This window comes from Harpia harpyja, chromosome 20, assembly GCF_026419915.1.
Source record: "Harpia harpyja isolate bHarHar1 chromosome 20, bHarHar1 primary haplotype, whole genome shotgun sequence".
Classification (NCBI taxonomy): domain Eukaryota; kingdom Metazoa; phylum Chordata; class Aves; order Accipitriformes; family Accipitridae; genus Harpia; species Harpia harpyja.
The window spans coordinates 2,805,768-2,832,787 of NC_068959.1; the positions used below are offsets into that span (position 1 = coordinate 2,805,768).

The window sequence follows — 27,020 nt, forward strand, 5'->3', positions numbered from 1 at the left end:
TTACTCTCTTTTTTACATGTCTGTGTGTTTCAATTATGCAGGAAATGATTCTAAAGTGGATGGCCTGGTAAATTTTGAGAAACTCAGAATGATCGCCAAAGAAATTCGCCAAGTTGTCAGGATGACCTCAGCAAACATGGATCCGGCTGTAATGTTCAGACAAAGGTGTGCAATTTAGAAAGGCAGTAGGATTGAAGGTGTCTCAGAGTGGGTAGGGATCTGGGTTTGTGTGTGCATCAGTATGTTAATATTTCATTGCGTAACTTTACCATTGACATTTACCATCAGAACCGCAATCTTCATCAAACTATGGCAATACAATTGATGCTTCCAAGACCTGCTTTTAATGACTACTAAACCAATTTGTTGTCTTTAAAAAGCAAAGAAGAATAGGTTCTAATTTTAATGATTCATGTATTTGCTAAATAAAATGCTAGTGTCAGTAGAGTTTTGAGAGAGACAATATTAGGAGGCATATAATATTATCTATATATGATAGAGAGATAAAAAGCACCTAAATCACCCATGTATAAATCTGAAATGTTGCTTCAAAACAAAACCACACTGATAACCTATTAAAACCAAACAAAATATTTTTTATTTGTTCTAAGCACAGCTTGCTCCACCTACATAATGATTGGTATGTTCAGGCTGTAAGCAGGTGTAGGGTGTTTTCTTGTTTTATTTTTTCCTTGGTTGTTTTTTTGTTTTGGGTTTGTTTTTTGGTTTTTTTTTTTTTTTCTGATGCACAATATCCGTCAGGCTCTGTGTTGACAAACTGTAGAATAAAAACACCACGACATCTAATCTGGTGCTGATTAGCTCCAGATTATATTTAGTGGAACTAAATATTTTCCTGCATCTGTTTTGCTTCCCACTGATTGAACTAAAAGCAGCAGCAACTCCATTGTGTCCGTGCAGGGTGCTGATGCCTGTAGATCCCTGCCGAGAAGACGGGTCTTGTCCTTTCCTTGCACTGTTAGTTTGCCTCTCAGACTAACGGGGCAGACAAAAACCCCTCAGGATGCAGTTCGGGTGGGGAGTTGGTGACAAGATGATGTCCTGTGCTGAATACGAAGCGTATGTAAGAGCGTAGAGATTTGGTTCCCTGTGGCCTTGCAATGGTCATGATTCACAAAGGATCATGAATCCTGTCTGTTTTTTGTTTTCAAGGCTGACTATCAGGAAACATAAGTATTTTGTTTAAAATTAGTCCAGTTGAGGTTTGAGACAAAAATAACAGATCCCTTGTTAATGTTGTTTAAAGATGGATTCATTTCAAAGTGGAGATTCACCTTCATACTATTGGATTTGAATTAGCAAAATTTTAATAAAGTTATAAAGCTACATACTGTAAGTTATGATTGCTTTTCGGAAACTTTGGCATTCACAGATGAAATCAGTCTATAAATAAATTTCCCTGATGCCCCATGCACATTCAAAGACCTAATGAAGTCTAATCATTAAATGAAGTTAATAGTAAATAGTTACCTTTAGTATGTTTTTCAGAATTACAGAGCACATTTTAATGACCGTAATTTAAATTATGCACACTGACATAAAATGCTTAGGCATCTAATATTAGAGATAGTGCCAAAGATTAAAAGAAAATAATTCCATGTTTTCACATCATTTATATTCATTTTCATTGCCTCTGGTGTTTGATCTATCAGTTTGTGTTATGAAGCACCAATAAATGCTTTTGAAGATTAAAAAAGAACAAGAAAAGATGTTAGTGGTAACATGAGACTTGCTAGCAAGTTCATTACCGATTAATATAGGGCATCTAGTGCATCTAGTTTTTCAGTGTGTATTTGGCAACTAGCTTGTTTTCCAGCAAGCAATCAAGGAGAAAACAACATCATAAACTTGAATACTGATGATGATTTCTCATACACTTACTGCAGTCCTAATGCAAAGAATAAATTAATTTAATCGCACTTTCTGCAATATGAATAAGTTAAACAGTTTTCGCTCACTCCATCAAAATTGAATTTGACTTCTGGGAAATACTTAACAAGAAAATTTAATGCGAGTTTGGTTTTTAAATTCATAGGTTAAACTTAAACAAAAAAACTGATAGATGTTCTTCCACGTTAAAGTATTTGAGCAAGTCCTGCCGTTGCATTCCATTAAACATTGTGTTATTGTTTGAGAAGAATTTTGCTGTATAGAAATTTTTTCTTTTCTGTTCTTTCCTGTCTACATCTTTCTTCCTGACTCTCAACTGTTTTATTTTTTTCCTGTGCTTTTCTGTTCAAATACATGCTTCAATGTATATGGCTCTTGCTTACAGGAAGAAGAGGTGGAGAAGTTTGGGGTAAGTGTAGAGATGAATGCAACTAAGATAAATAAAGATTATGCAATTCTTAACATACTGCATCCTCCTCGTTAGTGCATGCATCTGAAATACAGCATGCATTTTATTAACCCTGCAATACATATTTTTTGGAAAACAGGACTAAGGGGTTACAGTCAACATTGTACTGCAGCTGTAAAAATTCTGAGTTGCTTTTGTGTACTAGATAAGTTGTTTTGAGTTTTGGCTTTATGCATTAAAAAAACCCTGCTGTGCAGTTATATTGGAAGGCAAACTATTTTGGGAAATAAATAACTTGCTTTTTAACATGTAACAGAAAAGTTTAAGCCATTCTGTATTTTAAGCTACAAGGATACTTTGAATTGTGATAATGATATAGTAATTTCCTCCCTGAAGTTTGAGTTCAGGCTTCAAGGTGTTTATTTTTAGCACATATTTAAAATGTGTCTCATGTCATACACCAGAATCCTCATTGATTTCACTGGAAGTCTTGATTGTGCAAGGACTGAATAATGAAGTGACTACAAATGAGAGTACTAAGGTTGGCTAGTGAAATTCCTGACACATGGCAGTGATTTTAAGATGACATTGTAGCCATGTTTTATGTGTTCTTATGTGTATTTTTGCCCATGAACTGTTATCTGTGAGCCTATGTGCCTTGGCACTTTGAAACTCCACTTCTTTTCATACCGTGGGCATCTGGTTTAAAGCCAGCTCTATATTAGTATGTTGACATTTTGCATAGAGGGTGGAAGCAGAAATGCTTTGCCCTCCCTGCAATCGCTTTGCAAGTCGCAGAGGAAGCCTGGTGTGGCAACACGATTTGTCAGCAAAGAGTATCCAGGCTCTTCATGCAAAAACGGATTTACCCCCGCCAACAGTGATGGGGACAGTGCCAGGACTTGTGCGAGGCAAAGTGGGGAGAGCAGGTTTGGATACCGGTCTCTGACGCGAAGTCAGCAACGTGAGGATGCCCTTGGTGCAGGAGAGCTCGGCGGGCAGCGTTAGGTGGTCAATAATCAGCTGCTCACGGTGCAGCTCACGGGGAGAAATACCTAGGACCCAGCTGAAACCACCCTAATTTTCACACCCTTGGGATTACCGTGCACACAAGTGAATAAGGAAAAATAATTTTTAAAGGAAATTGAATTAAATTGCCTTAAAAAGTCAAGTCCAGAGTTAAAAGAAAAGCAGTATGTATGTAAGCAATAAAATATTTATATCATTAAAAATAAACGTAATGTAGTTTCCTGTTTCATGTTATAATAGGTATTAGCTTTGTTCTTATCCATAGGAGTGCCCCGTTGGTTTGAGTAGCTGTGAACAGTCCATCATGCCTTTTGCTGCTCTTTGCCTATAATAGCATTACTTTTTTATTTACTTAAGCAATAAATTTCTGCCAGTTTTTAAGCTTATATTTTCTCTTAGATTGATTTATTTAACACCATTGAAAATATTGTAGTCAGCTTTTTCCCACCATTTCTTATTTTTTAAGCTCAGTGTGCTTGATTTGCTTAAGACTTCCTCAAACAATAGGTTTCATTCTGACACTTTTAGCCATTATGTCTCTTCTGTGCTGGAGATTTGTTTATTCTGCCACTTGTGATTCTGTAAAGGCACCCAAGATCTTGATAAACATCTTTACAAATAATTTAGCCTTTTAAAATAAAGTTATTCTTCTGAATGTTTAAAAAAACCCCACAAATAAACAACTTTATACGACTTTATTGACACTTTCCATTAAAATTTATGTGTAACATATACTGTGATCTCCATTTATTTAAAAATGCATTAGGACTGGTGTGGCCATAGGACTTTTGACAGTTGAAACAGAAGCGATGTGTGTATTTGACCTATACCAAGATCAGTTGTTTGGGCAGTGATTTGGCGTGAATAGGAGTGACTGTCAGGGAGAGTATCTGATGTACGTTAACAATTTGGGGATTATTTGGTTTTGCTTCAGTTGCTGATAGAATTGGCAGGTCAAAATTAGGAGCATTGAGGAGCGTCGTCTTTCATAGATGCAAGTCTGGGCACATGTATGTTATCACTGCCTTCCTGACCTCTGTTGGGATAAGTTTTTTTTAATGAGCTGCTCTTCTGTGAATGTTTTTACTTAATTGGAGAAAGAAGTTAAGTGCGTAATGTAATGTACTTTGCATATTTAACATAATTTTTCCTCTGCTTGAAACATTGTCAGAAGCTCAGTTTTCTAAGAGGATTACGATAGTCACTCACTTCTGTACTCAGCTGAATTGCAAGAAGTTTCTGTTGTAAGCCTGATGCAAAGAGTGGGTACCAAATGCCTTAAACCAACAAAGTTATCAAGTTTGTCCACTCTTACAATCTGCAGTTGAAATAGCGTGGGTTTTGCAGAACAAGACTGCGATTCATTAGCAGAGCTAACTGGGTACTTTACGCAGCATTGTGCTTCATTCTTGCTAGCTCCACACTTTTGTATGCAATCCTCCTCTAGACTCAAATTGCTGCTATCAATTTACCAGAATATTTTAAGACAAGTGTTGTTTTAATGCTGTTCATCTTTTTAACTCATTTGCATCAGCATGCACTAGCCCTAACTGAAGATTATTGGTATTAATCTGCTTTGGCGTGTGCTACTGTAGCTCCTCATTGCTGTTGAGAACTAAAAATTTACTGCTTGGCTCTCTTCTTTTATAGATCTCTGAGCCAGGGCAGCACAAACTCGAACATGCTGGATGTACAGGGAGGTGCTCACAAAAAACGTGCCCGACGCAGCTCGCTTCTGAATGCCAAGAAGCTGTACGAGGATGCCCAGATGGCAAGGAAGGTGAAGCAGTACTTGTCCAACCTGAATGTAGAGACAGACGAAGAAAAGATCCAAATATTGTCACTTCAGTGTGAGCCCGCATATAGCACTCGTAAGTACAGTGATCTAGAAAGGTGTCACGATCTATGAAATTTATAAAAATCTTGTTCCTTCCCTAGAAATACTCACTTAAGACCTTTCTCTTCTCCCTTCAAGAAAAAATACTCTAGTAAGTGCTTGTTTGTCAATTCACGTACTAACAGTTTCAGCAAGCCAGCATTTATCTTCGGATCTTGGTTGAGCTCAGAAAACTTCAGCGATGTTTTCTGCTTTGACCTTTAGTTCTTAAACTGTGTGTCTTTTCATCAGTCTGGAAGGAAATTCAATAGTACATTAGCTCTATTCTTGCCCTGCTGTCCTTGTACAGAATTAGGAAGGATAAAAGTAACATTTGCCTTATGAACAGCAAGAAAATGAAGAGAGACAAAATCAATATAGAAACTGCAATGGATTACAGCTTAGAATAAAGGAAGATTGTTGAGAAGGAGAAGCTAGGTCAATATTGACTGATGGAATTGACATGGCTTGATGGTCAAAAATTGAGGGCTACAGCAGGACAGTTTCCATAATTTGAACTCCTGTGCAACTGTCTAACTAAAGAAACTGTTATCTGACCTGCTGTCTTACACAGTTCAGTAAATTCTTATTTAAAAATGAGAAATGGTAATTGCATTTTATTTCGATCCTTAGAAATTTTCACTCGTTTGAAAGGTAGGTTTGTTCCAAAACGGAAGAGTAGCAACCTTGCTAATCAAAATGTTTCATGCTTGTCTGTTGTCCAAATGCAGCATTTTAAGACTTTTTTTGTCCTCAAATACCGTTTTGTCTCTGACGAGGTTAAGTTAAAAGCATGACTAGGAGATGGCATCTTGAAGGTAAAATTTTAAGTCCTTTCCATTATTCAGTATTAAGAATGCAAATCCTTGTTATTTCCTAAGGTGCCTTCCTATGCAATTTTTTTTTAACATTACCTTTTTTAACATTTAACATGTAGGAATCCTGGAAATGGCCATACTTGACTCCCTTTTTAAAAATGTTCAATTCTGTGTGTTCACACTGGCCTTGTGCCTGAGGTCACCAGAAATCACAGGTAGCTCTGAACTACGGCATCGTACGCTGTTAATGGAGGTGTTCTTCTTGTGCTGTGTTCAGCCAGATACATAATAGCACAGAAAGCTTCTGCTTAGAGGTAACACCATTGTGGGTTTTATGCTTTACTCCCCCACCAAAACAATAAATTAAAGCATGTCAGGATGAACTCTTGATAGATGATCTATGTGCAAACATAACAGGTGGCCATACTAAGCCCTGGAGACAAACAGAAATGTTACGACATTGTTTTTCAATTGTTTTAAATCATATAAAATCTTGTTTGCGCAGTGCTAACCGTAGATATTTGGAAGTAAAAGTAGGGAATATATACTGACCGTTTTACTCCACGTAGTTAAGCAAATCAAGTCCTTTTTTTCTTAAACCTCACAAAAATAAAATGAAGGTTAAGTGGATATACAAATAAAAATATAGTAGAGTGGCATATTATTAAAGTACCTATTTTTAAAAACTAGAAAAAAACACCCCAAACCCCCAAAACACAGGTAATTGATCTGCTTGAGATTATACTCATAGTTTGAGAGCTAGCAGAAGGGATGGGAAGCGATGTGGAGCACGGGGGAACTGCCAGCCCTCTCCTGGTTTTTGTTCCGGTGGAGTGGGAGCACTGAACTGCTCCCGGGGCGGTTCCTCTGCACTTGGTGCGTTTCCCCACATTTAAATTTTGACCAAGTAGCTTTGAATCAGGGAGCCTGGTACATGGTTTTGCAGATTGGTTTTGCGCAGATTTGGGTTTTTTTGCACATATCCAGAGAAGTAGGAGCTACAGCTCCCCAGTCTCTTATCTCAGTAGTAAGATTCTCCTGGCCTTGCTTGCAGAAGGAATGAGCAGCAGCAACGCTGCAATCCAGACTTTTCCAGGGGAATTTAAGGAGAAGTCGGATGGCCTTAACTTCAGAGTTTATTAATTGCTGTGTGATTAAAGTAGAAACTGAATCGGGGCTCTGTGTTGCAAATCAATTGTGCCACCTAGTGAAAGCTTTGATGCCAATTGCAAAACAACCGTTCCTTCTCCCTTCGGTGGCATTACGTAATTTTGAAGGAGATGCTGTTATATTTTGCACCTTATGTACAAGCATCTAAAATACAGACTTTAATTGTGGAAATAAATCACATTTTTTGTCTTTTGATAAAGTACCTGTATGACACTTTAAAGAGTTCAGGTTTTTTAATGCCATTTCATGTAACGGCCTCCTCAGTATAATGAGACAGGTGTGTTTGGAATAGAAATGGTTTCAGATACGTTTTGTCTGCTTCATGCCATGGTTGCTTTGTCTGGATGGTTGTACTCAGAACAATTGTAATAATCTTGCAATTCAAAGTGCAAGATATTTATATACAGTTTTTCTGTAACAGTGACAAAGAATTTAAGTGAGAGAAGAGGAGCGAAATCCTCAGAAATGTCTCCAGTACCCATGAGATCAATTGGCCAAACCACTAAAGCCCATCAGCATCAACAAAACAGGATGAGTCAAGTTCTTCAGGTTCCAACTGTGAATTTATACCCCAGTAGGAAAAAGGGACTGACAAAGGATCATGTCACATTCAGTGAGTATCTTCAGTTCACCTGTCTGGAGTGTTTTATAAATGCAGTAGATAAGAGGGTGGAGCTGTTTGTAGCTGGGTGGATTATTTGAGATACCACTGTGCTTCATTTACTTCATTCACTTCAAAATAGCTGAAGCATATTACTGTGTTTTAAGAGAGCGTGCCATTTACTTAGTCATTTGCACAGTCTTTAACTTTTCTTACAACAGGTAATGATAAGGTGCTGTCTCCAAATATGCTTTTGTTTTGTCACTTTCTTTTTTCTCTTGAACTAAAGAACATGTTGTAACTGAAGTGATCTTAGTATTTCTCTCTTGAACAGGTCAGATGTCCTGTGTTAAGTCTTTTACTGTGTATTTCTGTGTTCTGAAGAGATCTTGCACAAACAGAGTAGAACAACATTGCTTGTTTCTTTCCCTGACAAAATGAAGTATAATGTATTTAGGTGAAATCATTGAAACAAATCACAGACATTCAGTATTTTAACGTCTGGAGCACCATTATAACAACGTTATTGTCAAATGGAGCAACATATGTTATTAGTTGCTCCTAGTAAGCATCAATTTTTTTTTGTCTCTAAATTTGCTAGTTGCAAAGCAATATTATGTATTAAAATGCTCTTGACCTATTTACGTAACTTGTATCATTTGAAAGCTACAATTGTGGGTTATTAAATAAAGTTAGTTGCAGTCGGTAAATGATACGAAATGATTCTATGATACATCGAGCATCAATATCCATTAAAATAGCTTCTAAAAACAATATATTGCAGCATATAAAGTTTTCTAGTTAGTATTTATTTCATGTCTCCTCTTAAAAACCTGTGCAACTTGATATGTTCCAGAAGCTTTGCTGAGAGGTGTTTCTTCATTCCCGTGTGTTAAGTGTTCAGTGTTGATCTAACAAGCTATTGAGAACTTAAATGAACTCCTCAGCACTGTGTCCTCTGCAAGGTGGTCTAGTAGCGAACAAGAAATACCACAGCATCAGTTCAAGTACAGTGGTGCACTGGTTTTGCTAAACTTGCTAAGTTGTGTATAGTGCCCATGACTGCTGATTCCAGAACTCCTGATTGTGAAAATCTTGAACTGACTTGTTGGCTATGACACAAATTGTTTTTAACACTGTCCCAATGGTGTCATAGGCAAGGGTTTCCTCTAAGCTTTACATGTTACACAGTTTATAGTCCTTTGCAAAAACCACGACTAGTGTATCTGTTGCAATGGTTCTGGTTATGACCGGGGTGTTTCAACACACTTCAGATGAGCACCCAGTGCTAGCAGTGGCTGCTGCTGATCTGATCTAAATTTGAAATGGAGACTGACTCCACATGCAGAAGTCATCTGAGCATCTGCTCCTCTCTTTGCTGAATACTCCGGTGATTGTTCAACACGGTGCTGATTTGTAGTTTAAACAGGTATCACTAACTTGAAAGAAGAAGAATATGCAGTAAATGATTCCGTTGTTTTCATAGGTACAGGTTCCCCACAGAAGTCATTAAGCTTGTCTGAGGAAGTAAGTAGTAAGAAACAAACAGATGACACTATGTCCATGGCATCTTCTCTGCACTCCAGCCCACCTGCTTCTCCTCAGGGCTCTCCACGCAAAGGTACGTGTGCTGCATGAACGTTCACAGTGCTCATGTCAGCATCCATCTCGGGAACTCACGCCTGTGTTGCACTAAAACCAGGGTGGGCAGTGGCAGGAATATCTGTTGGTAATTACATGTAAGGGAAGTAGTAGCTTGGAATATTCATGTCAGGAATGGAATTGGATCTTTCTATGAATAGGCATAGCTTTTCAATGTATTTATATGTTTTGACCTTAAAAGTCACCTACTATTTAAAAAGGGGAACAACTGTTTTCTTAAAAATTGCTTAAGTGCTTCTGACAGCATTCCCAATAGATCCTAAGTGCTGACGCCTGCCAGCATATCAGTTCAGACTTAGGTGGCCACCTACATGAATGGGATTTGCAAACCTGGGGATTTCTTGAAGACGACAGTGTTGGACAGAAACTGTTGAGACATCTTATGTTTTTGCCTAAGGTAGCTGGAATATCAGGTGATTAGATGGAGCTGGAGATAAAATGCTGTTGTAGTTCTTCAGAACAGATGGTTGTGGTAGCTGCAAAAGTAGTGCATCCATCTAAATCCTCGAGTCGCTATTCATATTTTTTGTTCTTGTGCACAGGGCTTTGTATACATCCCTGTCTATCCTGATGCCCTGAGAATCCCTTTATTTTTTGATGTCTTCGTCTTAAAAGACCTGCATCACTTCATCATTAGTCAACCTTGGATGGGAATTCATTTGAAATCTTTTAACACCACTTTGTAGTCAGCCAGTGTGGTCAGTGTCAAACGGTGTAAGGCATTTCTCCCTCCCTTCTGTGCTGCTTTTGACTCACTTGACAGCCCAAAGCCACTGGATTAGCATGGCATGGCATGGTGACTTACTGCATCTTCTCACCCTTCTCAGTGGGAGATCATGCTGGTCCATCCACTTCTACCTTCACAAGATACTGTTTCCTTTAGGAGAATGCCACTTACTTTAATTAAACACAGCATATGTATAAGAAGCTTAATTACTTGGGTTGCCAAACCTAGCTCCACTGAGATTTTTGAGCATTGCTTATAAACGTGTTATTTTTGTTAACTTTCATCTGGTTCTTTGAAAATAATACTTTGTTTCTCTGGGATTATTTAATTAATTCAACTTGCTCTCAGCATATTTTTAGCACTGATCTAATTTGATTGAGGTGATCCATACCCTGTTGTATGTCTAGTGCTAACAGCTCATTGAACTAAAATTAGGTGCTTCACAGACAGTAGAAAGACATAATGTTAGGTATGAACACATTCCACTTAATCTTAGATTTCATTTTCTTTTGAGCTATACCCAAGTGATATGCAAATAGTATTGAAGAAAAAAGGTTTTAAAATCAGAATGTTATTTTTGCTGTTATTTATCTCATCACTTATCAAGATCTGCCTGTATGTATTTTATTGTAGTTGGTAACATCCAAAGGTCGGATAACTGCAGTCAGATGAATCTCTCTGGCTCTTCCTCATCACTCGCCAGTGAAACCAGCAACAAGAACAGTGGACAACGCAGCTATGGAATAGGTGGGGCTTATTTACAAAAGAAAATTTGGATGATTTGCAAAGCAAGAGACAGTTCTGTCGTAAGTGAAAAAAGAGAAAGAGAGGATGAGAGTGAAAAGGCAGAAGCTGAGCGTGAGCACAGGAAAATGAAGGGACCCCGGTTTAGAAGACTTAGGGAAAGAAGCTTCTCCAGGGAAAGAACAGCTTTTACTGCAAAAAGGGGAGCGGAGCACATTGAAGCCTCAGAAGGGGGTGAAAACCAAAAGGAGAAAGACAGTGATGCTCTGAGTACAGCAAGTATCTATAGCAACAGCAGTCTGTGGACATCTTACTGCCTATGCATGAAGTCTAGAAGGAGAAGGAAGACTATATGATGTATTTTTAGAAGAAAGACTACGATGTCCACTTTGTGTCCGATATACTGATTTTTATCTACGTTATTTTAGCATTATTCATTTACGTGTTTAAGCTGTTTAATGTGCTTCCCTTCCAGATATTTGTGTCAGTTATTTATAGCTAATCACCCTTACAGTGCAGTGAAGACAATAATGTGAAGTTTAGAAAATCAAGGAACAGGTACAGTGGCAGTTCTGTTACTTAGTGTTTCGCAAATGCCAATGAAACAGTAAGTTCTGCAACGTTCTCTTAAATAGACTCTAGATAGTCCCTCATATGGTGTAAATTGAATGCTCACTTCCAGTGTTGGTGTATGTTTGCATTGGTCACATCTTCTTCTGCTAACCTTTTCAGCCCAGCAAAGACTTGCATTTAGTCTGTTTATATACATGTGCTGTTATTCAATGACTCAGCTTTCAGATAGTGTTAATCTCTTTAATGAAGAGGAGTCCTTTTGTTCTCCAGATTTTTGAAGTTCTTGAAGAGAGTGCCTTAGAATTAAGATGCACTGTGAGAACGTTTCTTACTGCAGTACAGTTGTGTTAATTTTAAGGAGTCCGTTAGACAAAGTAAAGAATATGAGGTATTAATTATTGTCAAAGGAAAGGAAACTGAAATTTAATCTTAAAAATGCTGGTCTTAAGTATGGGGTTTTTTCATTCATAAGGTTCAGTTCTTCAGTTTGATAATATTGATATTTAATGCTCATATTTGCTCTTAAAATTGTACAGCAATAATCAAGCTTAAGCTGTGAAATCTCTCAAATTGAGCTGTATGCTCAATGGTATGTATACCAGTGGCTCCAGATGCCATATTATATGATCTCTGTATTTTTTACAAACTTACTGGCATCAATCTTCTGTATTAAGTTGTGTGTATCACTGGCGTGGCTTTTACACTGCCTGGTCATTTCACATTTTCACCTAATTGATGTAAATATGTGGCAGTCCAGCTCAAAGGCACATGTAGGTAGAAATGAAGTGAGAAATCGAGTGATTGGTAGGAATTTGGGAAAAAATGCATATCTGAGGACTGTGTCAACAGTGTATTAACGTGGTCTCCTGTAAAGAAAGACCATGTTTTGATTAATTTACAGATGCTGGTTTACCTATACATGAAGCAGTTTATGATCCAGTATTTTCAAATAAAGGTTCTACTTTTGTAAATTTATGCACGTAATGTAAGGCATATCATAGACTCTGTTCTCCTAGTGAAGGCAGGGAGTATATTTCCTGAGGTGCAGTGGATTTGCTATAGAGAAACCCACTGGGAACTTAAAGAAAAAAATATTTAAATTTACAAACTCCAAAACAACACCACAGTCCTTAATCCAAGACCTTTTGCCCTCAGATAAAGGGGAACAAACCGCAACTGTGGGCCAGAGTTATTGGAAGCAAAAAGTTTTGAGGTTTCTTTATTTAAAAAAAAAAAAAAAAAAAAAAAGGCAAACCGATTTAACAGATACTTCCTGATTTTGTTGCCTGACAGCACAAGAGAATGAACTTTGGTCTGCCCGTGAGATGGTGCATGGGCTTACCTAAAGAGATGAATACTCCAGAGAGCTTGAAATCTGAACATCCTAAATTTGCTGCTGCAACTGAAGGCCCATAAGTCTATGGGGCCTGATGGGATTCATCCCAGGGTACTGAAAGAGTCAGATGATGTTATTGCTAGACCTCTCTCAGTTATTTGTCAATGATCTTGGGACTCTGGAGAAGGTCCCAGTCAACTGGAAGCTAGCAAGTGTTATTCCAATTTTCAAGGAAGGCAAGAAAGACGACCCTGGTAATTATAAGCCTGTCAGTCTCACTTCAGTGCCAGCTAAAATGATGGAGAAGATTATTCTGGGAGTTACTGAGAAATGCTTGAAGACCATGCGGTCATGAGTCAAAGCCAACATGGGTTCATGAAGGGAAGCTTGAAGTTCAGACTGAATATTAGGGAAAAAGTTCTTCACTGAGGGGCTGGTCAAGCACTGGAACAAGCTGCCCAGGGAAGTGGTCATGGCCCCAAGCCTGTCAGTGTTCAAGAAGCATTCAGACAATGCTCTTAGATACATGGCTCAACTTTTAGGTTGCCCTGTGTGGAGGGAGACCAGGCACTAAACCTGAAGGACTTCAGCGTGGTTTCCCTCAGACCAGCCCAGATGCACTTTGCCAAGTTCAGTTGATTTCAGTTCTTTCCCTGATTCTCTAAGGTCATCAAAATAAATGATTTAGGCAAGTTGTCCATGCTAAGGGCTTTTTCTGATGCAGCCTGGGGACAGGTGTCCCATCTGGAATCACTTTAACTGTACCAGCAGAAGTGTCTACAGGATATAGGTAGCCAGAGCCCATGGAAGTCCCCAATATAGTAGTCTCTTATGTTCACTCCAGGTAATAGGAAGAGGAGGTGTTGGATATATGAGGCTATACACATTAGTGTTTGAAAGAAGTTATTTGAGGCTAAGGGTAAGAAAGCAGAAAAAATGCATTATGTATTTTGCCCTGAAACTGTTGAGGTCTTCAGCTATTTCCCTTCTGCGGGAGCAACGCTGCCGTCTGGTCTAACTCCTGCCAAAGTTGTATTTCCTGCTTTTGCTTCCTTCTCTGTTAATTTTGGAACAGATTATAAAACTGAAGTGGACCATATGGCTAATCCCTGAGTGCTAATAGCTGGCTTTTACCTTAGTCAGCGTCTCCTCATCCACTGCCAAAAACTTTTTTTGAGTCTCACGTGACAGTAGGGCAGAGGGATAGTGGGAAATGCACTGTGTTTATACTAGAGGACTCAGTGCCTGCAAAATTGGAGACATCTGATCCATCCACCCACTATTGATGCTGCAACTGTTGATCCTGTTTATGTAGGTTTAACCTTCTGGTCTGGAGAGTAGTGGAGTTGCAGGTAGGTTATTGGTGTCACCAGGCTTGCATTAATAAACTACAGTGATAGATGCTGATAGGTGCTAGAAGCTTTAGTACCCTAAAAAGTTCAGTGGACCGATTGTATGTAAACAGGGTTTGATTGTTTTTTCTTTTAAATATCCTTGCTGAAATGTGTGTGTCAATACTTTGTTGTTGTACCTAGTAAACTGGAATTGCTCTTTGACCAAGACGTTCTCTTCTCTCCTTTAGGCTACGCCCTCATACCTTCCACTAAATCTGATAACTTCTCGGATTCCAGTCACAGTGAGATTTCATCCCGCTCCAGCATTGTGAGCAACTGCTCAGTGGACTCAATGTCAGCAGCGCTGCAGGACGAGAGGAGTTTGTCCCAGTCTCTTATTGTGGTGGATTCGGGGGGGGCAGAGAGAAAAGAGCATCCTCAGCCGATGGCTGATTATGGCCAGCCGTGCCCAGGGTAAGATGCAACTGCTTTTGGTTGGGCTCGGTGTCCTGGTGTTAGAAAGGGTAACAAAGCTTTGGTCGGGACACAGTTATGCACTCTACTGTGGTTATTAAGCTCTTGCTAGAAGCTGGAGTACTGGTTCCTCTGTATGGGAAGAGCTTGTTTTCCCAAGAAACTTGCAGTATTACTTGGGTAGACAACAGCTTGTTCCCATCGGTGGGGTTCAGATGGATGTCTTTTGCAGGAGACTGTGAATGTGTTAAAAGCTAGGACGATACTTAACAAATTAGTCCAGTAGTGAGAGACAGCAGAACAGGAATAGGATATTATCAATTCTCTCTGAGTCAGCAGTGCCAGTCACTTAATACACTCTAATGTGGTTTTTAAGGATTTTCATTATTATCATTTGTTGCTTAGGTGGACTGGAAGCCTTCTGCTGCTGTCTTCCTCAGAGTTTCCACACACAAGGTCTTGTTACTTTAGTGCAATGAGAACTTGTCCTGAGACGCCACATCGAACTGGAAATTTTTGGTTTTGTCTTACTAGATGTTAAGCCTTGATCCATAGGATTTAAGGATTCCTTGGGAGAGCGTATTCTGTTCTCAAATGTTGTGGATTCAAGTCAGTGGAGTTGCTCCTTACTAATTTTTATAGCTTATCTCTAAAGCAATATAAGTTTTTTATGATTGCACTCTATAAAGAGCTGTATGTTGTTCCTGTATAATTGATTATAATACACCAGTATTCTGTGGTGGTCTCTCCCCTGTAAAAAAGCTTATTAGTGTATGCTTTGCTAAAGTGATGCAGCTCTTAAGAAATTAGTGATTCGGTTTATTTCATTGGGCTAAAATGGGAATTTAAAGATGTGCTTCATAAACAAAAATAATTCCCTTTTCTAAAAGGCATACGCACACTGAGAGTTAAGTCAGAACAGTAACAGTGTACTGAGCGAAATGCCCCTTCATACTGGCTATGAAAAGCCACCTTCAGTGGTGGCTGAAGTAGAGGGAATTGCACCAAGGACACTGCTGCCCTCTAAACTCACTCTTCTCTTTGCAAATTAAAAGCAGATTGTTCATGTTTTGTGGTTGTTCCTTTATGCCTTAGTTTCAGTGGGGTTTGGAGGGAAGAAAGCAGTTTTTATGCTAAACTTAGAAAAGCAAGGAAAAAAAGTTGTTTGCACATTTCGAAGAAGTGTTCCTCGATTTCACAACATGTCAGTAAACTGCTGAGGGATAGTGTTGAATTTTAATGTTGTGCTGCCCATGTGTTTGTGAACATAACCAGAAATAGTTAAGAGACTTGAATAATGTCTAGCAATCATAACTTCATGTATTCTAAATTCATGCAAACCTGGCTTTATTTTTTTCCCCTTAATGATGCATTGACAGGGATTAGAGCTTTTAGCAGCCATTTCTTGAAACAAGAAATTTTGTACTTGCGTTTTCAGAATCTGTCACTCCACATCGTTTCCACAAATGTTATTTATGCCCAATAATTCCAAATGTACTTGAAATACAACTACCTCCACTCTGTCTAAACAACTTTGTCGCTGCCAGGGAAGGAGTTGTTTTTTATTCTAAACGCTTATTTTGGTTTTAGTTTATAAATGCAAAGAAGGTGGTAGTAGCCTGAAACTAAGAGGTGATTACTCCTCTGCTTTCTCTCAGTCGCTGTATTGCTGTAACTGATAAAGGAAGGCTTCTGTGGACCAGATTTTTGTGGATCTGGGGTCAAGCCTGTAAATGCCTGTTGCAGACTTCTTATTCCCTTGGGAATAGCTTCCCTGCTGCCATGTGAAGTAAAGAGTCGGGAATAATGGTGTCTCTTGTCAGTGTTCCCGTGTGCCTACCTACTTTAAAACCCCTTTAGTTGTCTTTAAAGCCGGATAATTGTGTCTGAGTATGTCACTCTTATTGTAAAAGCTTATGAGTTGTTTTTTTCTGATTTCTGTTGTTTTCAAACATAGCTGGTCAATCAGTAGGCCTGCTCTCATCAGAGGGATGGCTTTCACGTCCTCCATGAGCAGCGAGGAGATCTCCCATGAACATATCACGGTAGAGGCAGCAGATAGCGGCCGGGGAAGCTGGACGTCATGCTCAAGTAGTTCTCATGACAACTTCCAGAATATCCCAAACCAGAAGAGCTGGGATCTCCTCAATTCTTACCGTCACACCCAGCTGGACGGACCTATAGCTGAAGTCGATCCCACAAACTGTTACTCAGAGGAGGCTTATTTGTATTCTGAAGCCTTTTCCAAAACCAACAGGCAGTCGAAAGCCAGCGTGGAGCTCGATCAGTCTCGGCAGAGCTGGGCCTCCTCCAGCTCGCTGTCGGACACCTACGAAACAAACTATGGGACAATTAAGCGGAGGGGGCTGGAGAACTCTACAGCAGAGCAGGCGGAGGTTTTGGACTCTAAACCAGGCGCTGATACAACTTACAAAACTGTTACTTCGAGTACAGAAAAAGGCCTGATAGGTAAGCCAAGCCAATAACTTATGGAAGCTTCTACATCTGTTTTTCATTTTGATATTGAGTTGTTAAGAAATGACATCAGCAGGTCTGGGGGCTGGATGGCATGTTAAATTCAGCTTTACATGTGGCTTTAATCAGAAGACTATGCAGACAGTGTGTTTTCAAGCCACCTTCTTTTGCATTAGGAAAATTGAAATAATACACCTGTCCGCTTCCCAGTCACTTTATGGGTCTGCAGGAGAACTGTCTTCATGAAAATGTCAGGCAGTTCCTCTCTGTAGTATGGCCATTTATTTTTTTGGATGATTTTGGAAACACTCGTCACTGTAGTAGACGTTCCTCTGGCAAGGAGCAACGAGCGTGGCTTCTTGAAGTCCATATAATACAGACTTCCATGAACCGGAGAGGGAAGAGCATGACTGCTGAGAGGTGCAGAGCTCTCCCAGCTCTCTGGAGCCGAGGCACCTTTCATCCACAGGGCTTCTGTCTCTGGAAGCTCAAGGGCAAAGCAGATTCCCTTCCTGTCTTTGCTATGTTAAACTGTCATTTATTTGGTTATACAGCTGCAGTTTGGCTACATATGAAAGGAGAAAAACTTATAAAATGTGTTTTCAAAGATGCATAGTTCTACCGAGCAAGATGTTCTTTCCCTGACCTAGTGAGTTCAGCAGCCAAAACTAAAGGAACTGGGTTAGGAGCAAGATAAAACATGGAGTGCAAAGCTTTCTAGACTATAAGTCAAGGGTGCAGCTGAAATGCAATTTAATTACTGACTAGATTGCTAGAGGGGTTTATGTTATCAAAGGTAATTACCTGAATAAACATCGCACGTAGGGTGGAGGTCTTGGATTGCAATCCTCCTCCTTGGCTTTATAGAAGAAAGGCAGTTTGGTGGAGCCTTGCAGAAAACCTGCTTACAGCTCGCTCCTGGGCATGTGCTCTGCGCTTGTAGCCTTTCAAAGCTGCTCATAAGCCTCCGAGTTGTTTTAGGAGATGACATGTTAGCTATTCAGTACATGCTATCTTTCCTCACAGCTCTTCCCCTTCTTTTTAATTCTGTTTACATACTGCATCATACAGCTTGCCTCCTTTGTGCAGTCATAGCACACCGGTACGAAACACTCAGCAACCTGCTTCAGTAGAGCGTGCGTATGTCTACTTAAGCAAAGATCTGATATAGGTGGATATAATTTCTAGTTTGCAAATGCAAATCTGTTAGCTATTCACCATCATACAATATGCCAAAGATACTTTCACTTTATTTCACCATTTGCTTATTCTCTACGAACAGCTTGTTGCCAGAGTCTGTAATGACTGCATGAGTTCAGAATATTGTAAACAAAAGAAGAATCTTCAGTTCGTTTGCTTAATGAGCGTTGGTGTTGAATAGTCCCCCAAAAGAATTGGCACAAGCTTTCTTGCCTGAAACCTTTAAAATGGAGCTGGAAAGGCACTGCCCACATATTAACGGCAGAATGTGGTCTTGGCATAATCCATAAATGTGGTGGCTTCATAACTTCACGTGCATCTCTGCCCTCTGCAACATCGAACGTTTCTTGCTGCAACCTTTGCTTTAGCAGCAGAGAAGTTGTGGAATGGTGACGTGCCATTGCTGTACATCCAAAGGGAAAAGCTTTTCCGTTACTTTTACCTATAGTAGACATTAAAATTTATATTGCTGCCTTTCAGTAACATTTGCCTTAACCACTGTGTGGAATTTCACCCTATTTTCTTTACAAAGTAAATATTTGAGTAATCAGCTGCTTGGGAAGGGGGACTCCTTGTGAAAGGGTTTTGTAACCTCCCGAGGCTGTGGGTGGGTGTCAGAAATTATGGACACTTAATGCTGTGGACATTAAATGTTCTTAGAATGTTTTATTGTGATAGAATTCGTAACGTATTACGAATGGGAGCTTTACAAAAGGGCATGTTATTCCTACTTTTGTTATTACAGTAGGCTAGGTATTAGCTCTAGGAAGCCTGTAGCTTTCTCCTTTAAAGGAGACTCTACCCACCCTTGTCAGTCCTCCTGCAAAACCAACGAAAACCGAACGTGGGGGGTTTGCTTGGAGGACCCAGCCCTTCCCCAGCCCTTCAGGGAGAAGAAAGTCTCCGTCGCTTCCCCTGCTTTCTCATAGGGGGCCAGTTAAATGCTAGTTGAATGAAAATGATTCCTTTAAGTCAATCCCTTAAGTTAATTCCTTAAGTATAAATCTCTGCCTGTACCCGCATGTATCTGCTAAAACCCAGACTATGTGGATTCAGTTTTCTTTATTTTCCTATAAGCCCAAGCATGAACCGAGGCCATCAGGTAGGAGCCATTTCTCATTCCTGATACCAACACCCAGAATCTCGCAAGTCCAGAACACAATCAGAAATACTCCTTTATTTTCACCCTTTCACATTCTTGTAAGATAAGAAAATACTACAGTTGCTGAAATAAATGAAACTAATGAACGTGCAGTGTTTAAAATGTATCCACAAGAAGAATGCAAATTCACTCAACTAATAGATTTTAAAAATTACCCTAGCTTTGAAACGCTCCTGTTGCAGCATGTACCTGGAAAAAGCCCAATTTAACATGCACATGAGCCCCAGACCTGGGGGTGGGTGGGAGGGAAGGGAACTTAAAAAAAGTTAAGCTTTGGTTTGAGAGTCTGTGTGACCTGAACTGCTGATGAATGGGGAAGGAAACTATGGGCATGATAAGCCATTGTTTACTATTAGAAAATGCAAAATAAGGAATGCAGGCTCTATATACAGTTTGCCTCATAGAAGCAGTTTCATGTGATACTAGGGTTTTTTTCTTCCTATAGAATAGCTGATTGGGTGGTTTAATGTCTGATTACAGATGAATTGATACAGTGATATTTTATTATAATGAATTTCTGTTAAGCCACTGATGGGTGATGAAGTGGATGTTGTTGAAGTCAACCAACAGTTCTTGCTATCGGTCTCTAGCATGCTGTGCAAAGTAACTTCGGGCTAGTTCCCGTAATTTCTTTTGTTTCAATTTCCCAGCCTGTAACAGAGAGTGGGAGCAGCCTCAGCCGGCAGCATTGCCGTGCTGGCTCCCCGTCCGTACCGTGGAGCTCCTTGGCATCCCGCGGTGGAGCGGTGCCGCAGGAGTAGGGAGTGTAATGGGCGCTGCTATTGCAAGTTGAATGTGGAGAAGGTTATAGTCCTGTTTCCACTCGACTGGCATCTTGCCTAATGAGTTCGTGGGTTCTGTTGCTACTCTGACTTCTTAAAATAAGTAGAAAACATAAATGAAAGCATAAATACCTGCTGCTGTCGTTATAACCAGTGTTTCTGCATTTGCATTTTGTTATCAGTTTCTGTTTTGCCATTGTAACATTTCATGATTTTTTAACGTTTTGTTTCCTTTGTTTTCTTCTTTAACATTTCCATTGCTTATTTCTTGTGCCAGTGTACTGTGTCACCTCACCTAAGAAGGACGATAGGTATAGGGAGCCACCGCCCACCCCTCCGGGATATATGGGGATTTCTTTAGCGGACATAAAGGAAGGATCGCCCCACCACCCACACCTAAAACCTCCAGACTATAGTGTGGCAGTGCAGAGGTCAAAGATGCTGCACAGTGACCTCTCTAGACTTTCATCAGCTTCTCTCGGTAGTGAACCGGTGGCCTGTATTTCATCGAAGATGCCTCAGTGGCATAGTCGGCAGCCGTCCAACCCCAAACTAGCAGATATGACTGACGCAGATAGTGAAGAGGATGGTATGTGCAACACCTGACTCGGTAGATGTTAAGTGAACTGCTGTGTGAATCTGGTCTGTGCAGTGTTTACTTCCCAACGATGTTCTGGGCTTTCTCTTGGTCATTCTTGGAGATTAAAACTTGATTAATCTCTAAATACACAAATATGTTTGTATGGCTGTATACACATGCATATATGTATGCATATATATATACATGTTTTAAAAAAAAAAAAAAAAAAGAATGCCTTCCTTGTAGAAAAAGCATGTTGACACCGAACAGACTCTAAATTATATATAAATAAATATATATAAAAATATACATATGAGATCTCCCAAAGCACAACTGAGACACTTAAGAGCATGTAGATACTATGGTTTTTTTTCCTTTAAAATCTGTCCCCTCTCCGTGGTGATGATGACTTTAAGCGATGCTGTCAGGCTATAAATTACATGCAGAAAAACTCCAGCCTCTCTGGGTTGATTAACTGACGTCCCACTGTTCTAGAATGGCATGAGGATGATGACCTAAACCGAGTATTTTGAATTTGGATTTGGTGGGGCGTTATACATTCTTAACTCATTTCACATTTGTATTCTCGTGTGCTAGCATTAAGCTGCCTTATTCTTCAAGAGAGATTTCTGGAGACTGATTTTAAAAATGTTGAACAAAATAACAGTGAATTTCTGTTCTTCTGAAAAGTGCATTTGAGAAAACTTGAATTCTCAGCCCAGCTTGGCCTGACAGTGTCTCTTCCACTTAAATTCTTCATGATCTTGTTTGAAGCAACAAACAATGCTGCCGAGCATGGCATGTATTGGGTGACCAAAATTGCAAGAGGTTTTCCTGAAAAAGACTGCTCTTATATTGTGTCAAAGCTAACTTCAAGTTAGGGGAATTTCTACTTAATTGTGTATCTGCTGATTTGCTTTTAAAACCTATGCACTGATGCGATCTCTCTGTACCCTTTGCTAGTGAACTCATATTTTATTAGAATATTGTGGTCGTTTCCTTCAATTTCAGTCTGGCTTAAAATGAGCGTGGATTTAGATTAAAACAATTTCTGATGCAAAATGATCCTACCTTGGCCCTTTAAAATATGTAAACAGTATTTAACATATATATTACTACTGCAATTCAAATTTACAGTAAAATGTGAAGTTACCCAGCATTAATTCAGTTGTGATATTAAATGTTTTTGATGTAAAAATAAGGAAGTAATTGCTTCAAACATTTTAATCCAAATTTTTCTGAACTAAATTTAACCATACACTTTTAGATACACCTATTTTTAAAGTGCTTGGTTAATTTTATTTGGAATACAATGCTCACTGCATGATGGGAAGTAATTTACTGGCTTTTCTCCCAAACCCGTAGCTTTTGGCATATTGGGAGCTGCATGCTAATAATTTTTGGAGGATCTGGAATTTTCTGTTTTGCAATACATCTTTATTCTATGATTACAATACCTCAGACTACTTGAGGATTTGATAAAAGGTGATACTGAATATATTGTGGTCAGTGATTAAGATGGTGAAAACATCACGATGAATTAGTGAAGTCTTCACAGAACCACTGTAATCAAATAATAACTGGGTACTGTTCTGTACCTTCTGCGTCCGAGGCAGGGGGCTGATGGAATAACTTACTTTTTTTTTTTTTTTTTTTTTTTTCTTTCTTGTTTTGCAGAAGATGAACAAGTATCAGCAGTCTAACCATTGGGCTATTTATGTAAACCACAACACAAGGGATGTGGGGACAAGGACCACATGATTCTGTTAGCGAACGCTAACAACTTGCTGCTACTAACCTCAGACGTTGCGTTTGCCTCTGTCACGGACGAGATGGAACGGGTTGGATCACATCTCTCTACCTTACTTCAGTCTACCACCGCCTAAGCAAGCTATTTCTGCCTGTGAAATAGAAAACCCTTTTCAAGGAGCGTACTGACTACCTGGATACCGACGTTGGTATCCGGAGATGGACCAGGCTTCGTGCATTTGGGAAGACCAGTTGTCACCACCACTTGAAACTTGGAAGCATTCTTCTGTATGATACCATATAATCCTTTGGTAGTTTTCCATCGTCATTATTTTCTACATGACCATTATAAGTCTAAGAGTGTTATTTTATGAACTTGAAAAAAAAATATATCAAAATGTCAGCAAAAGCAAAGGACATTGCTGAAGTATCTGAAAATAATTTATTAATTTAATTTTTTTTAATGGTAATTTCCTTTATTTGTGTTGGCAGTGCTCTGGTTGGCTAATATAAATGTTTAGTCAATGTGGTAGTAAATTAGCTACACATAAACTGTCGTGCTCTCAAACACAGAAAACTAGAAACGGGATGTTATCAGGTGCAGAAATACATGGATTTTAGAGTGGTTTTAGATAAAATATAAATAGAGCACAAAGCCCCGCAGAGCGGCGTGTGTGGGGCAGGCAGCCCTGCCGTCTGCTGCTCCCCTCCTACACAGACACAGCAGAACCCCTCCGCCCTTGTAGTATTTTTGGAAATTTTTTAGCTGCCAGCCAACTAAGGCAATAGTTGGTGCTCTGCTCTCCTCCCCTGTTAAGTAATCATTTGAAATATGGAAGCCGTAGCTCACAGGGAGCTGTTAGGGGAGTTTGAAGCTTTCCCAAAAGAGCTTAAACCAGGTTTTGCCCTGCAGAGTTCAGCATGCAAAGCGTGTTGCTAGAAACCAAAACTAAACCGTGTGTTGTGGGTTTTAAGATCATCCCACGCATTCTGGCCTTTTACCAGAGTTGCACAGGATTTAGGTGCAAAGGTTATCTTTAAAAAAAAAAAAAAAAAAAAAAATTATAAATCACCTTCATTTCACAGTAAAATTTGTGAAACTGAGTATTAAATGACATAATGCTTATATAAGAGTGTAATGCATTTTATGATGGGTTAAAAAACCCTGTTGTGTTCATCTGGAAAATACAGGTGATCTCAAAACGTTTTGTTTTAAATCCTAGGTAAAAATCCTGGTGTTGCTGATGTCAGTAACAGTTTTGACTTACAGCCAGCCAGTATTAACATGTGATCCTCTAGTTTGACTATGGTCAAATAAATTGGTGGTTTGATTTTGCTTAGCCAGCCAGAGCGCAGAGGGGTAAAACTGGAAATACCTGCAGCTTCTTTCTTTCTTTCTTCTAGCACATGATGCCCCATTCTAGTGTTAAAATTGGACATGAATGTGTGAATATGTATTTAAACATTTAATTGTAAATCTTTGTTGTGATGTTTACAGCCTAAGCTAGAAAGAAGATGTTTGTAATTTTTACAGTGCCTCAAAAATGATTTCTATATCCATAGTTGTGAAGAGCTTTAAGGTTTTTTTTTTTTTTCTGTATGTGTGCAGGGGGTGCAAGGTGAATGCAACATATTCTGAAAATGACACAAGTACCAAAACCAACCCAAAGCCTTTGATGTGCTTTCCCCATAGCAGCTTGGGACTAATGAAACTGGGTGAATGTGTATGGCCCAGCCTGTGTCTCCATTCGTAGCGGTGCCAGGTTCAATATTACCGTGTGGCTGGAACTTACCCATATTGATTGGAATTTGGAAGACGTAAATGAACAGCGGTGCTGAGGAAGGGATGCCCAATTCATAACTCATTGGTCGGCTGTATGAATTTTTGGCACAAGTATCTGAGGAGCAAATGGTTGAAAAAAATATATTAAAAATCAGTTGAGGTGTATCATAATGAATGCATTTTGCTTTTTTGAGGCCTTAATGAATATAATGAATCTGCACAGGCCTTAATGAATAAAGATTAAAGTGTCAAAGCAATGCAGGGCAGAGCGATTATTTTCAGCACATGTAATGTTGATAATATAACTGTTAAACTGATATTTTTGTGGGATATAAATCCAAGTCCTAGCAATCCCACCATCAGCTGTAGTTTCTTGTTAACTTTTTTCCGTGGAGTGCGCAACAGGCTTCGTGTTTTGTCAGAAAATCATCTGTGTTGTGCCAGGTAAATTAAATCATACGGTTCCCGTGACCTCGGGTGTTGAGCTGTAGTTTATTTCAGCCTGTTGAACAAAAGTGTAAGGGATGAGGTGTTGTTACTAAAGTGGCTTCCTTTGTCCCCCAAAACGCGATAGTGCTGTCTTTGAGGATACGGGGAGCGGGGTTGGGGTCTCCTCTGGCAGCCAGAAAGAGCAGTTGAATAAATCGCCCATTAAAATGTGGTGTTTGCACATCAACAGCATCCATCTGTTCTGCAGGGCTTTTCAGGACACTGAAAAGTTTTTAAAGTAAGTGAAAGTCTCGCTAATCATATTTTCCTAATATCCAATACAGCTGGTGTAAATAAATGATGCATAAACTATGGACAGATGAGCTACTACTTCTGCTTCTCCTGCCTCGCACAGTGTGGCTTGCCTCTGCTGGTCCTTGCTGGGATTTTTGTTTGTTTGTTTGTTTTTAAATCAACCGATCACATTGATCGGGGCCGATAGCCAAATGTAGTGTGTCTGGTATGGATTTGAAGAGACATTATCCCTTTTTTCAGTAATTCAAATGGAATTAGGGTGGTGGTTAGTACCCGTTGTGCACTGCTTTATTGAAGTGATGTCTTCTGGATCGCAGATTCCTGACTTGGTACCTCCACCGGGTTCCTCTGACTTGGGTTCTGATTTCAATGAACAGTTAAAATGCCTCGTGCCACGTTCTTCCACTGCCGTACCTTGGTTTGCTCGCTTTCTGCTGTTTGTTTGCTCTTGACTGCGGGTGAAAGATGTGTTTCAGCTATTTGTGATTTAACCACACAGTATTTCATTATGGTTTATTGATCTTGAACTTCCAAGTAATTCCCAAAAAAGCAGTGCAGTTTTGTCAAATTTAATTGGCCTCTCCATTTGCAAAAAGGAAAATGAGATCACTGAGCCTCTGAGTACTGGTTTCATCTCCCAGATACACAAAAAAAAAGGAAAGGCAACGCCTGCAGATAATTTGCAGTACACGTTTTTGCAGTGTGGACATGCAGGAACGGGTGGATGTTTGCTAACAACGGGCAGCCTGCTGCTTTCCTGGCTCCTTTGTTTTGCCTTCGCTTACATTAGGAGTTTCACAGAGGTGAGTGATGCTTCACTGGGAGATGGTCAGAGCCCATTGCTCAGGATGGGTGTGCTGAGGGCTGCCTGCACCCTGCCTGCACCCTGCCTGCACCCGCTGGAGGTGAAGGCTGTCCCCATTCCCCAAGGGCTGAACCTGTCAGCGCTGCCACTTGCCGAAGGAACCTGCATGGCATCAGTGGTGTTGCAAAACCTCTCTTTCATCATCTCCCAAGTCATTTCGTCGCGGGCAACAGTGGAAATATGAACCTGTCATTTAAGTTTTTATAAAACATTAGAATTAGTTTTTTTTTTTTAAAGGATAAACTCACCACTGCCTTTGCAAAAACAGAAGAAAAAAGGGATACTCTCTCTTTAGAAAAGCTTTACACATTATATTTTAGAACGCTTGTATAGAGGGTGATCTACCTTGAATTCCCAACCCAGCTTTTGCTTATGTTGTGCTTTTTATTGTTTTTTCTTTATTTTTGATATACCTGGAATGCAGTTTAGCTTGGTATTAATTAAATTCTAAATATGTGAGCATATTGGCAAAACTGCACAGATGTAATGATATTCCAATAGCAATTGTACTGCACAAGTCAGTGATTGTAAAGTATTCTGTAACAAGCAATGTTTGTCTCCTATTTTTTGATACCTCTTAACACTTATGTCTTTTAGAAAGACAGTGCCTCTGTATGCTTTTTGTATTTTTACTGAGTGATTGTAAATATTTGTTATATTTTTGGTTAAGAGAATGTTTAAAAGTACTGTTTATTATCCAATCTATTAATATGTTGGAATCAATAAACAATCTACATATATTAATGGTTTTCAGCAGGTCTTTTCTGGCAGCCGGCGAAGGACGGGAGTCGAGTTGGTGCGGAGCCGGGGAGAGCCTGGCGGGAGCGTTGCTCACCCCGGGCTCGGAGAGGAGCAGCCGCCGAGTGATTTTTTTTTTTTTTTTTTTTTTTTTTTTGTCCTCACAGTGAGCGATGGCCCCTCAGGTTTTGGCTCGGGGTCCAGCCGAGTTTGGGGTTGGTCCCCTTTGCTGTGCGGCGGCTGGGATGCTGGGGACACTGGGGCTGCAGGGGTGTCTG

General features: G+C 39.6%; 1 protein-coding gene across 8 annotated transcripts in view; it reads left to right on the forward strand.

The window, feature by feature from the left end:
• The window catches only part of RAPGEF6 (Rap guanine nucleotide exchange factor 6), a 133,773-nt gene extending 107,029 nt beyond the window's left edge, over window positions 1-26,744 (forward strand). For 4 of the 8 annotated variants that reach the window (XM_052816457.1, XM_052816459.1, XM_052816458.1 and 1 more), the window contains 10 exons: window positions 42-165; window positions 2,297-2,320; window positions 5,000-5,220; window positions 7,635-7,826; window positions 9,301-9,435; window positions 10,837-10,950; window positions 14,439-14,664; window positions 16,622-17,133; window positions 20,561-20,872; window positions 22,541-26,744. In XM_052816457.1, the coding sequence (XP_052672417.1) occupies window positions 42-165; window positions 2,297-2,320; window positions 5,000-5,220; window positions 7,635-7,826; window positions 9,301-9,435; window positions 10,837-10,950; window positions 14,439-14,664; window positions 16,622-17,133; window positions 20,561-20,872; window positions 22,541-22,566 (1,886 nt within the window). In that variant the 3' untranslated portion in view covers window positions 22,567-26,744. The remainder of the gene's footprint in view (window positions 1-41; window positions 166-2,296; window positions 2,321-4,999; window positions 5,221-7,634; window positions 7,827-9,300; window positions 9,436-10,836; window positions 10,951-14,438; window positions 14,665-16,621; window positions 17,134-20,560; window positions 20,873-22,540) is intronic. The other 4 variants (XM_052816462.1, XM_052816464.1, XM_052816460.1 and 1 more) reach the window with 2 other exon arrangements.
• The last annotated feature ends 276 nt before the right edge of the window (window positions 26,745-27,020 follow it).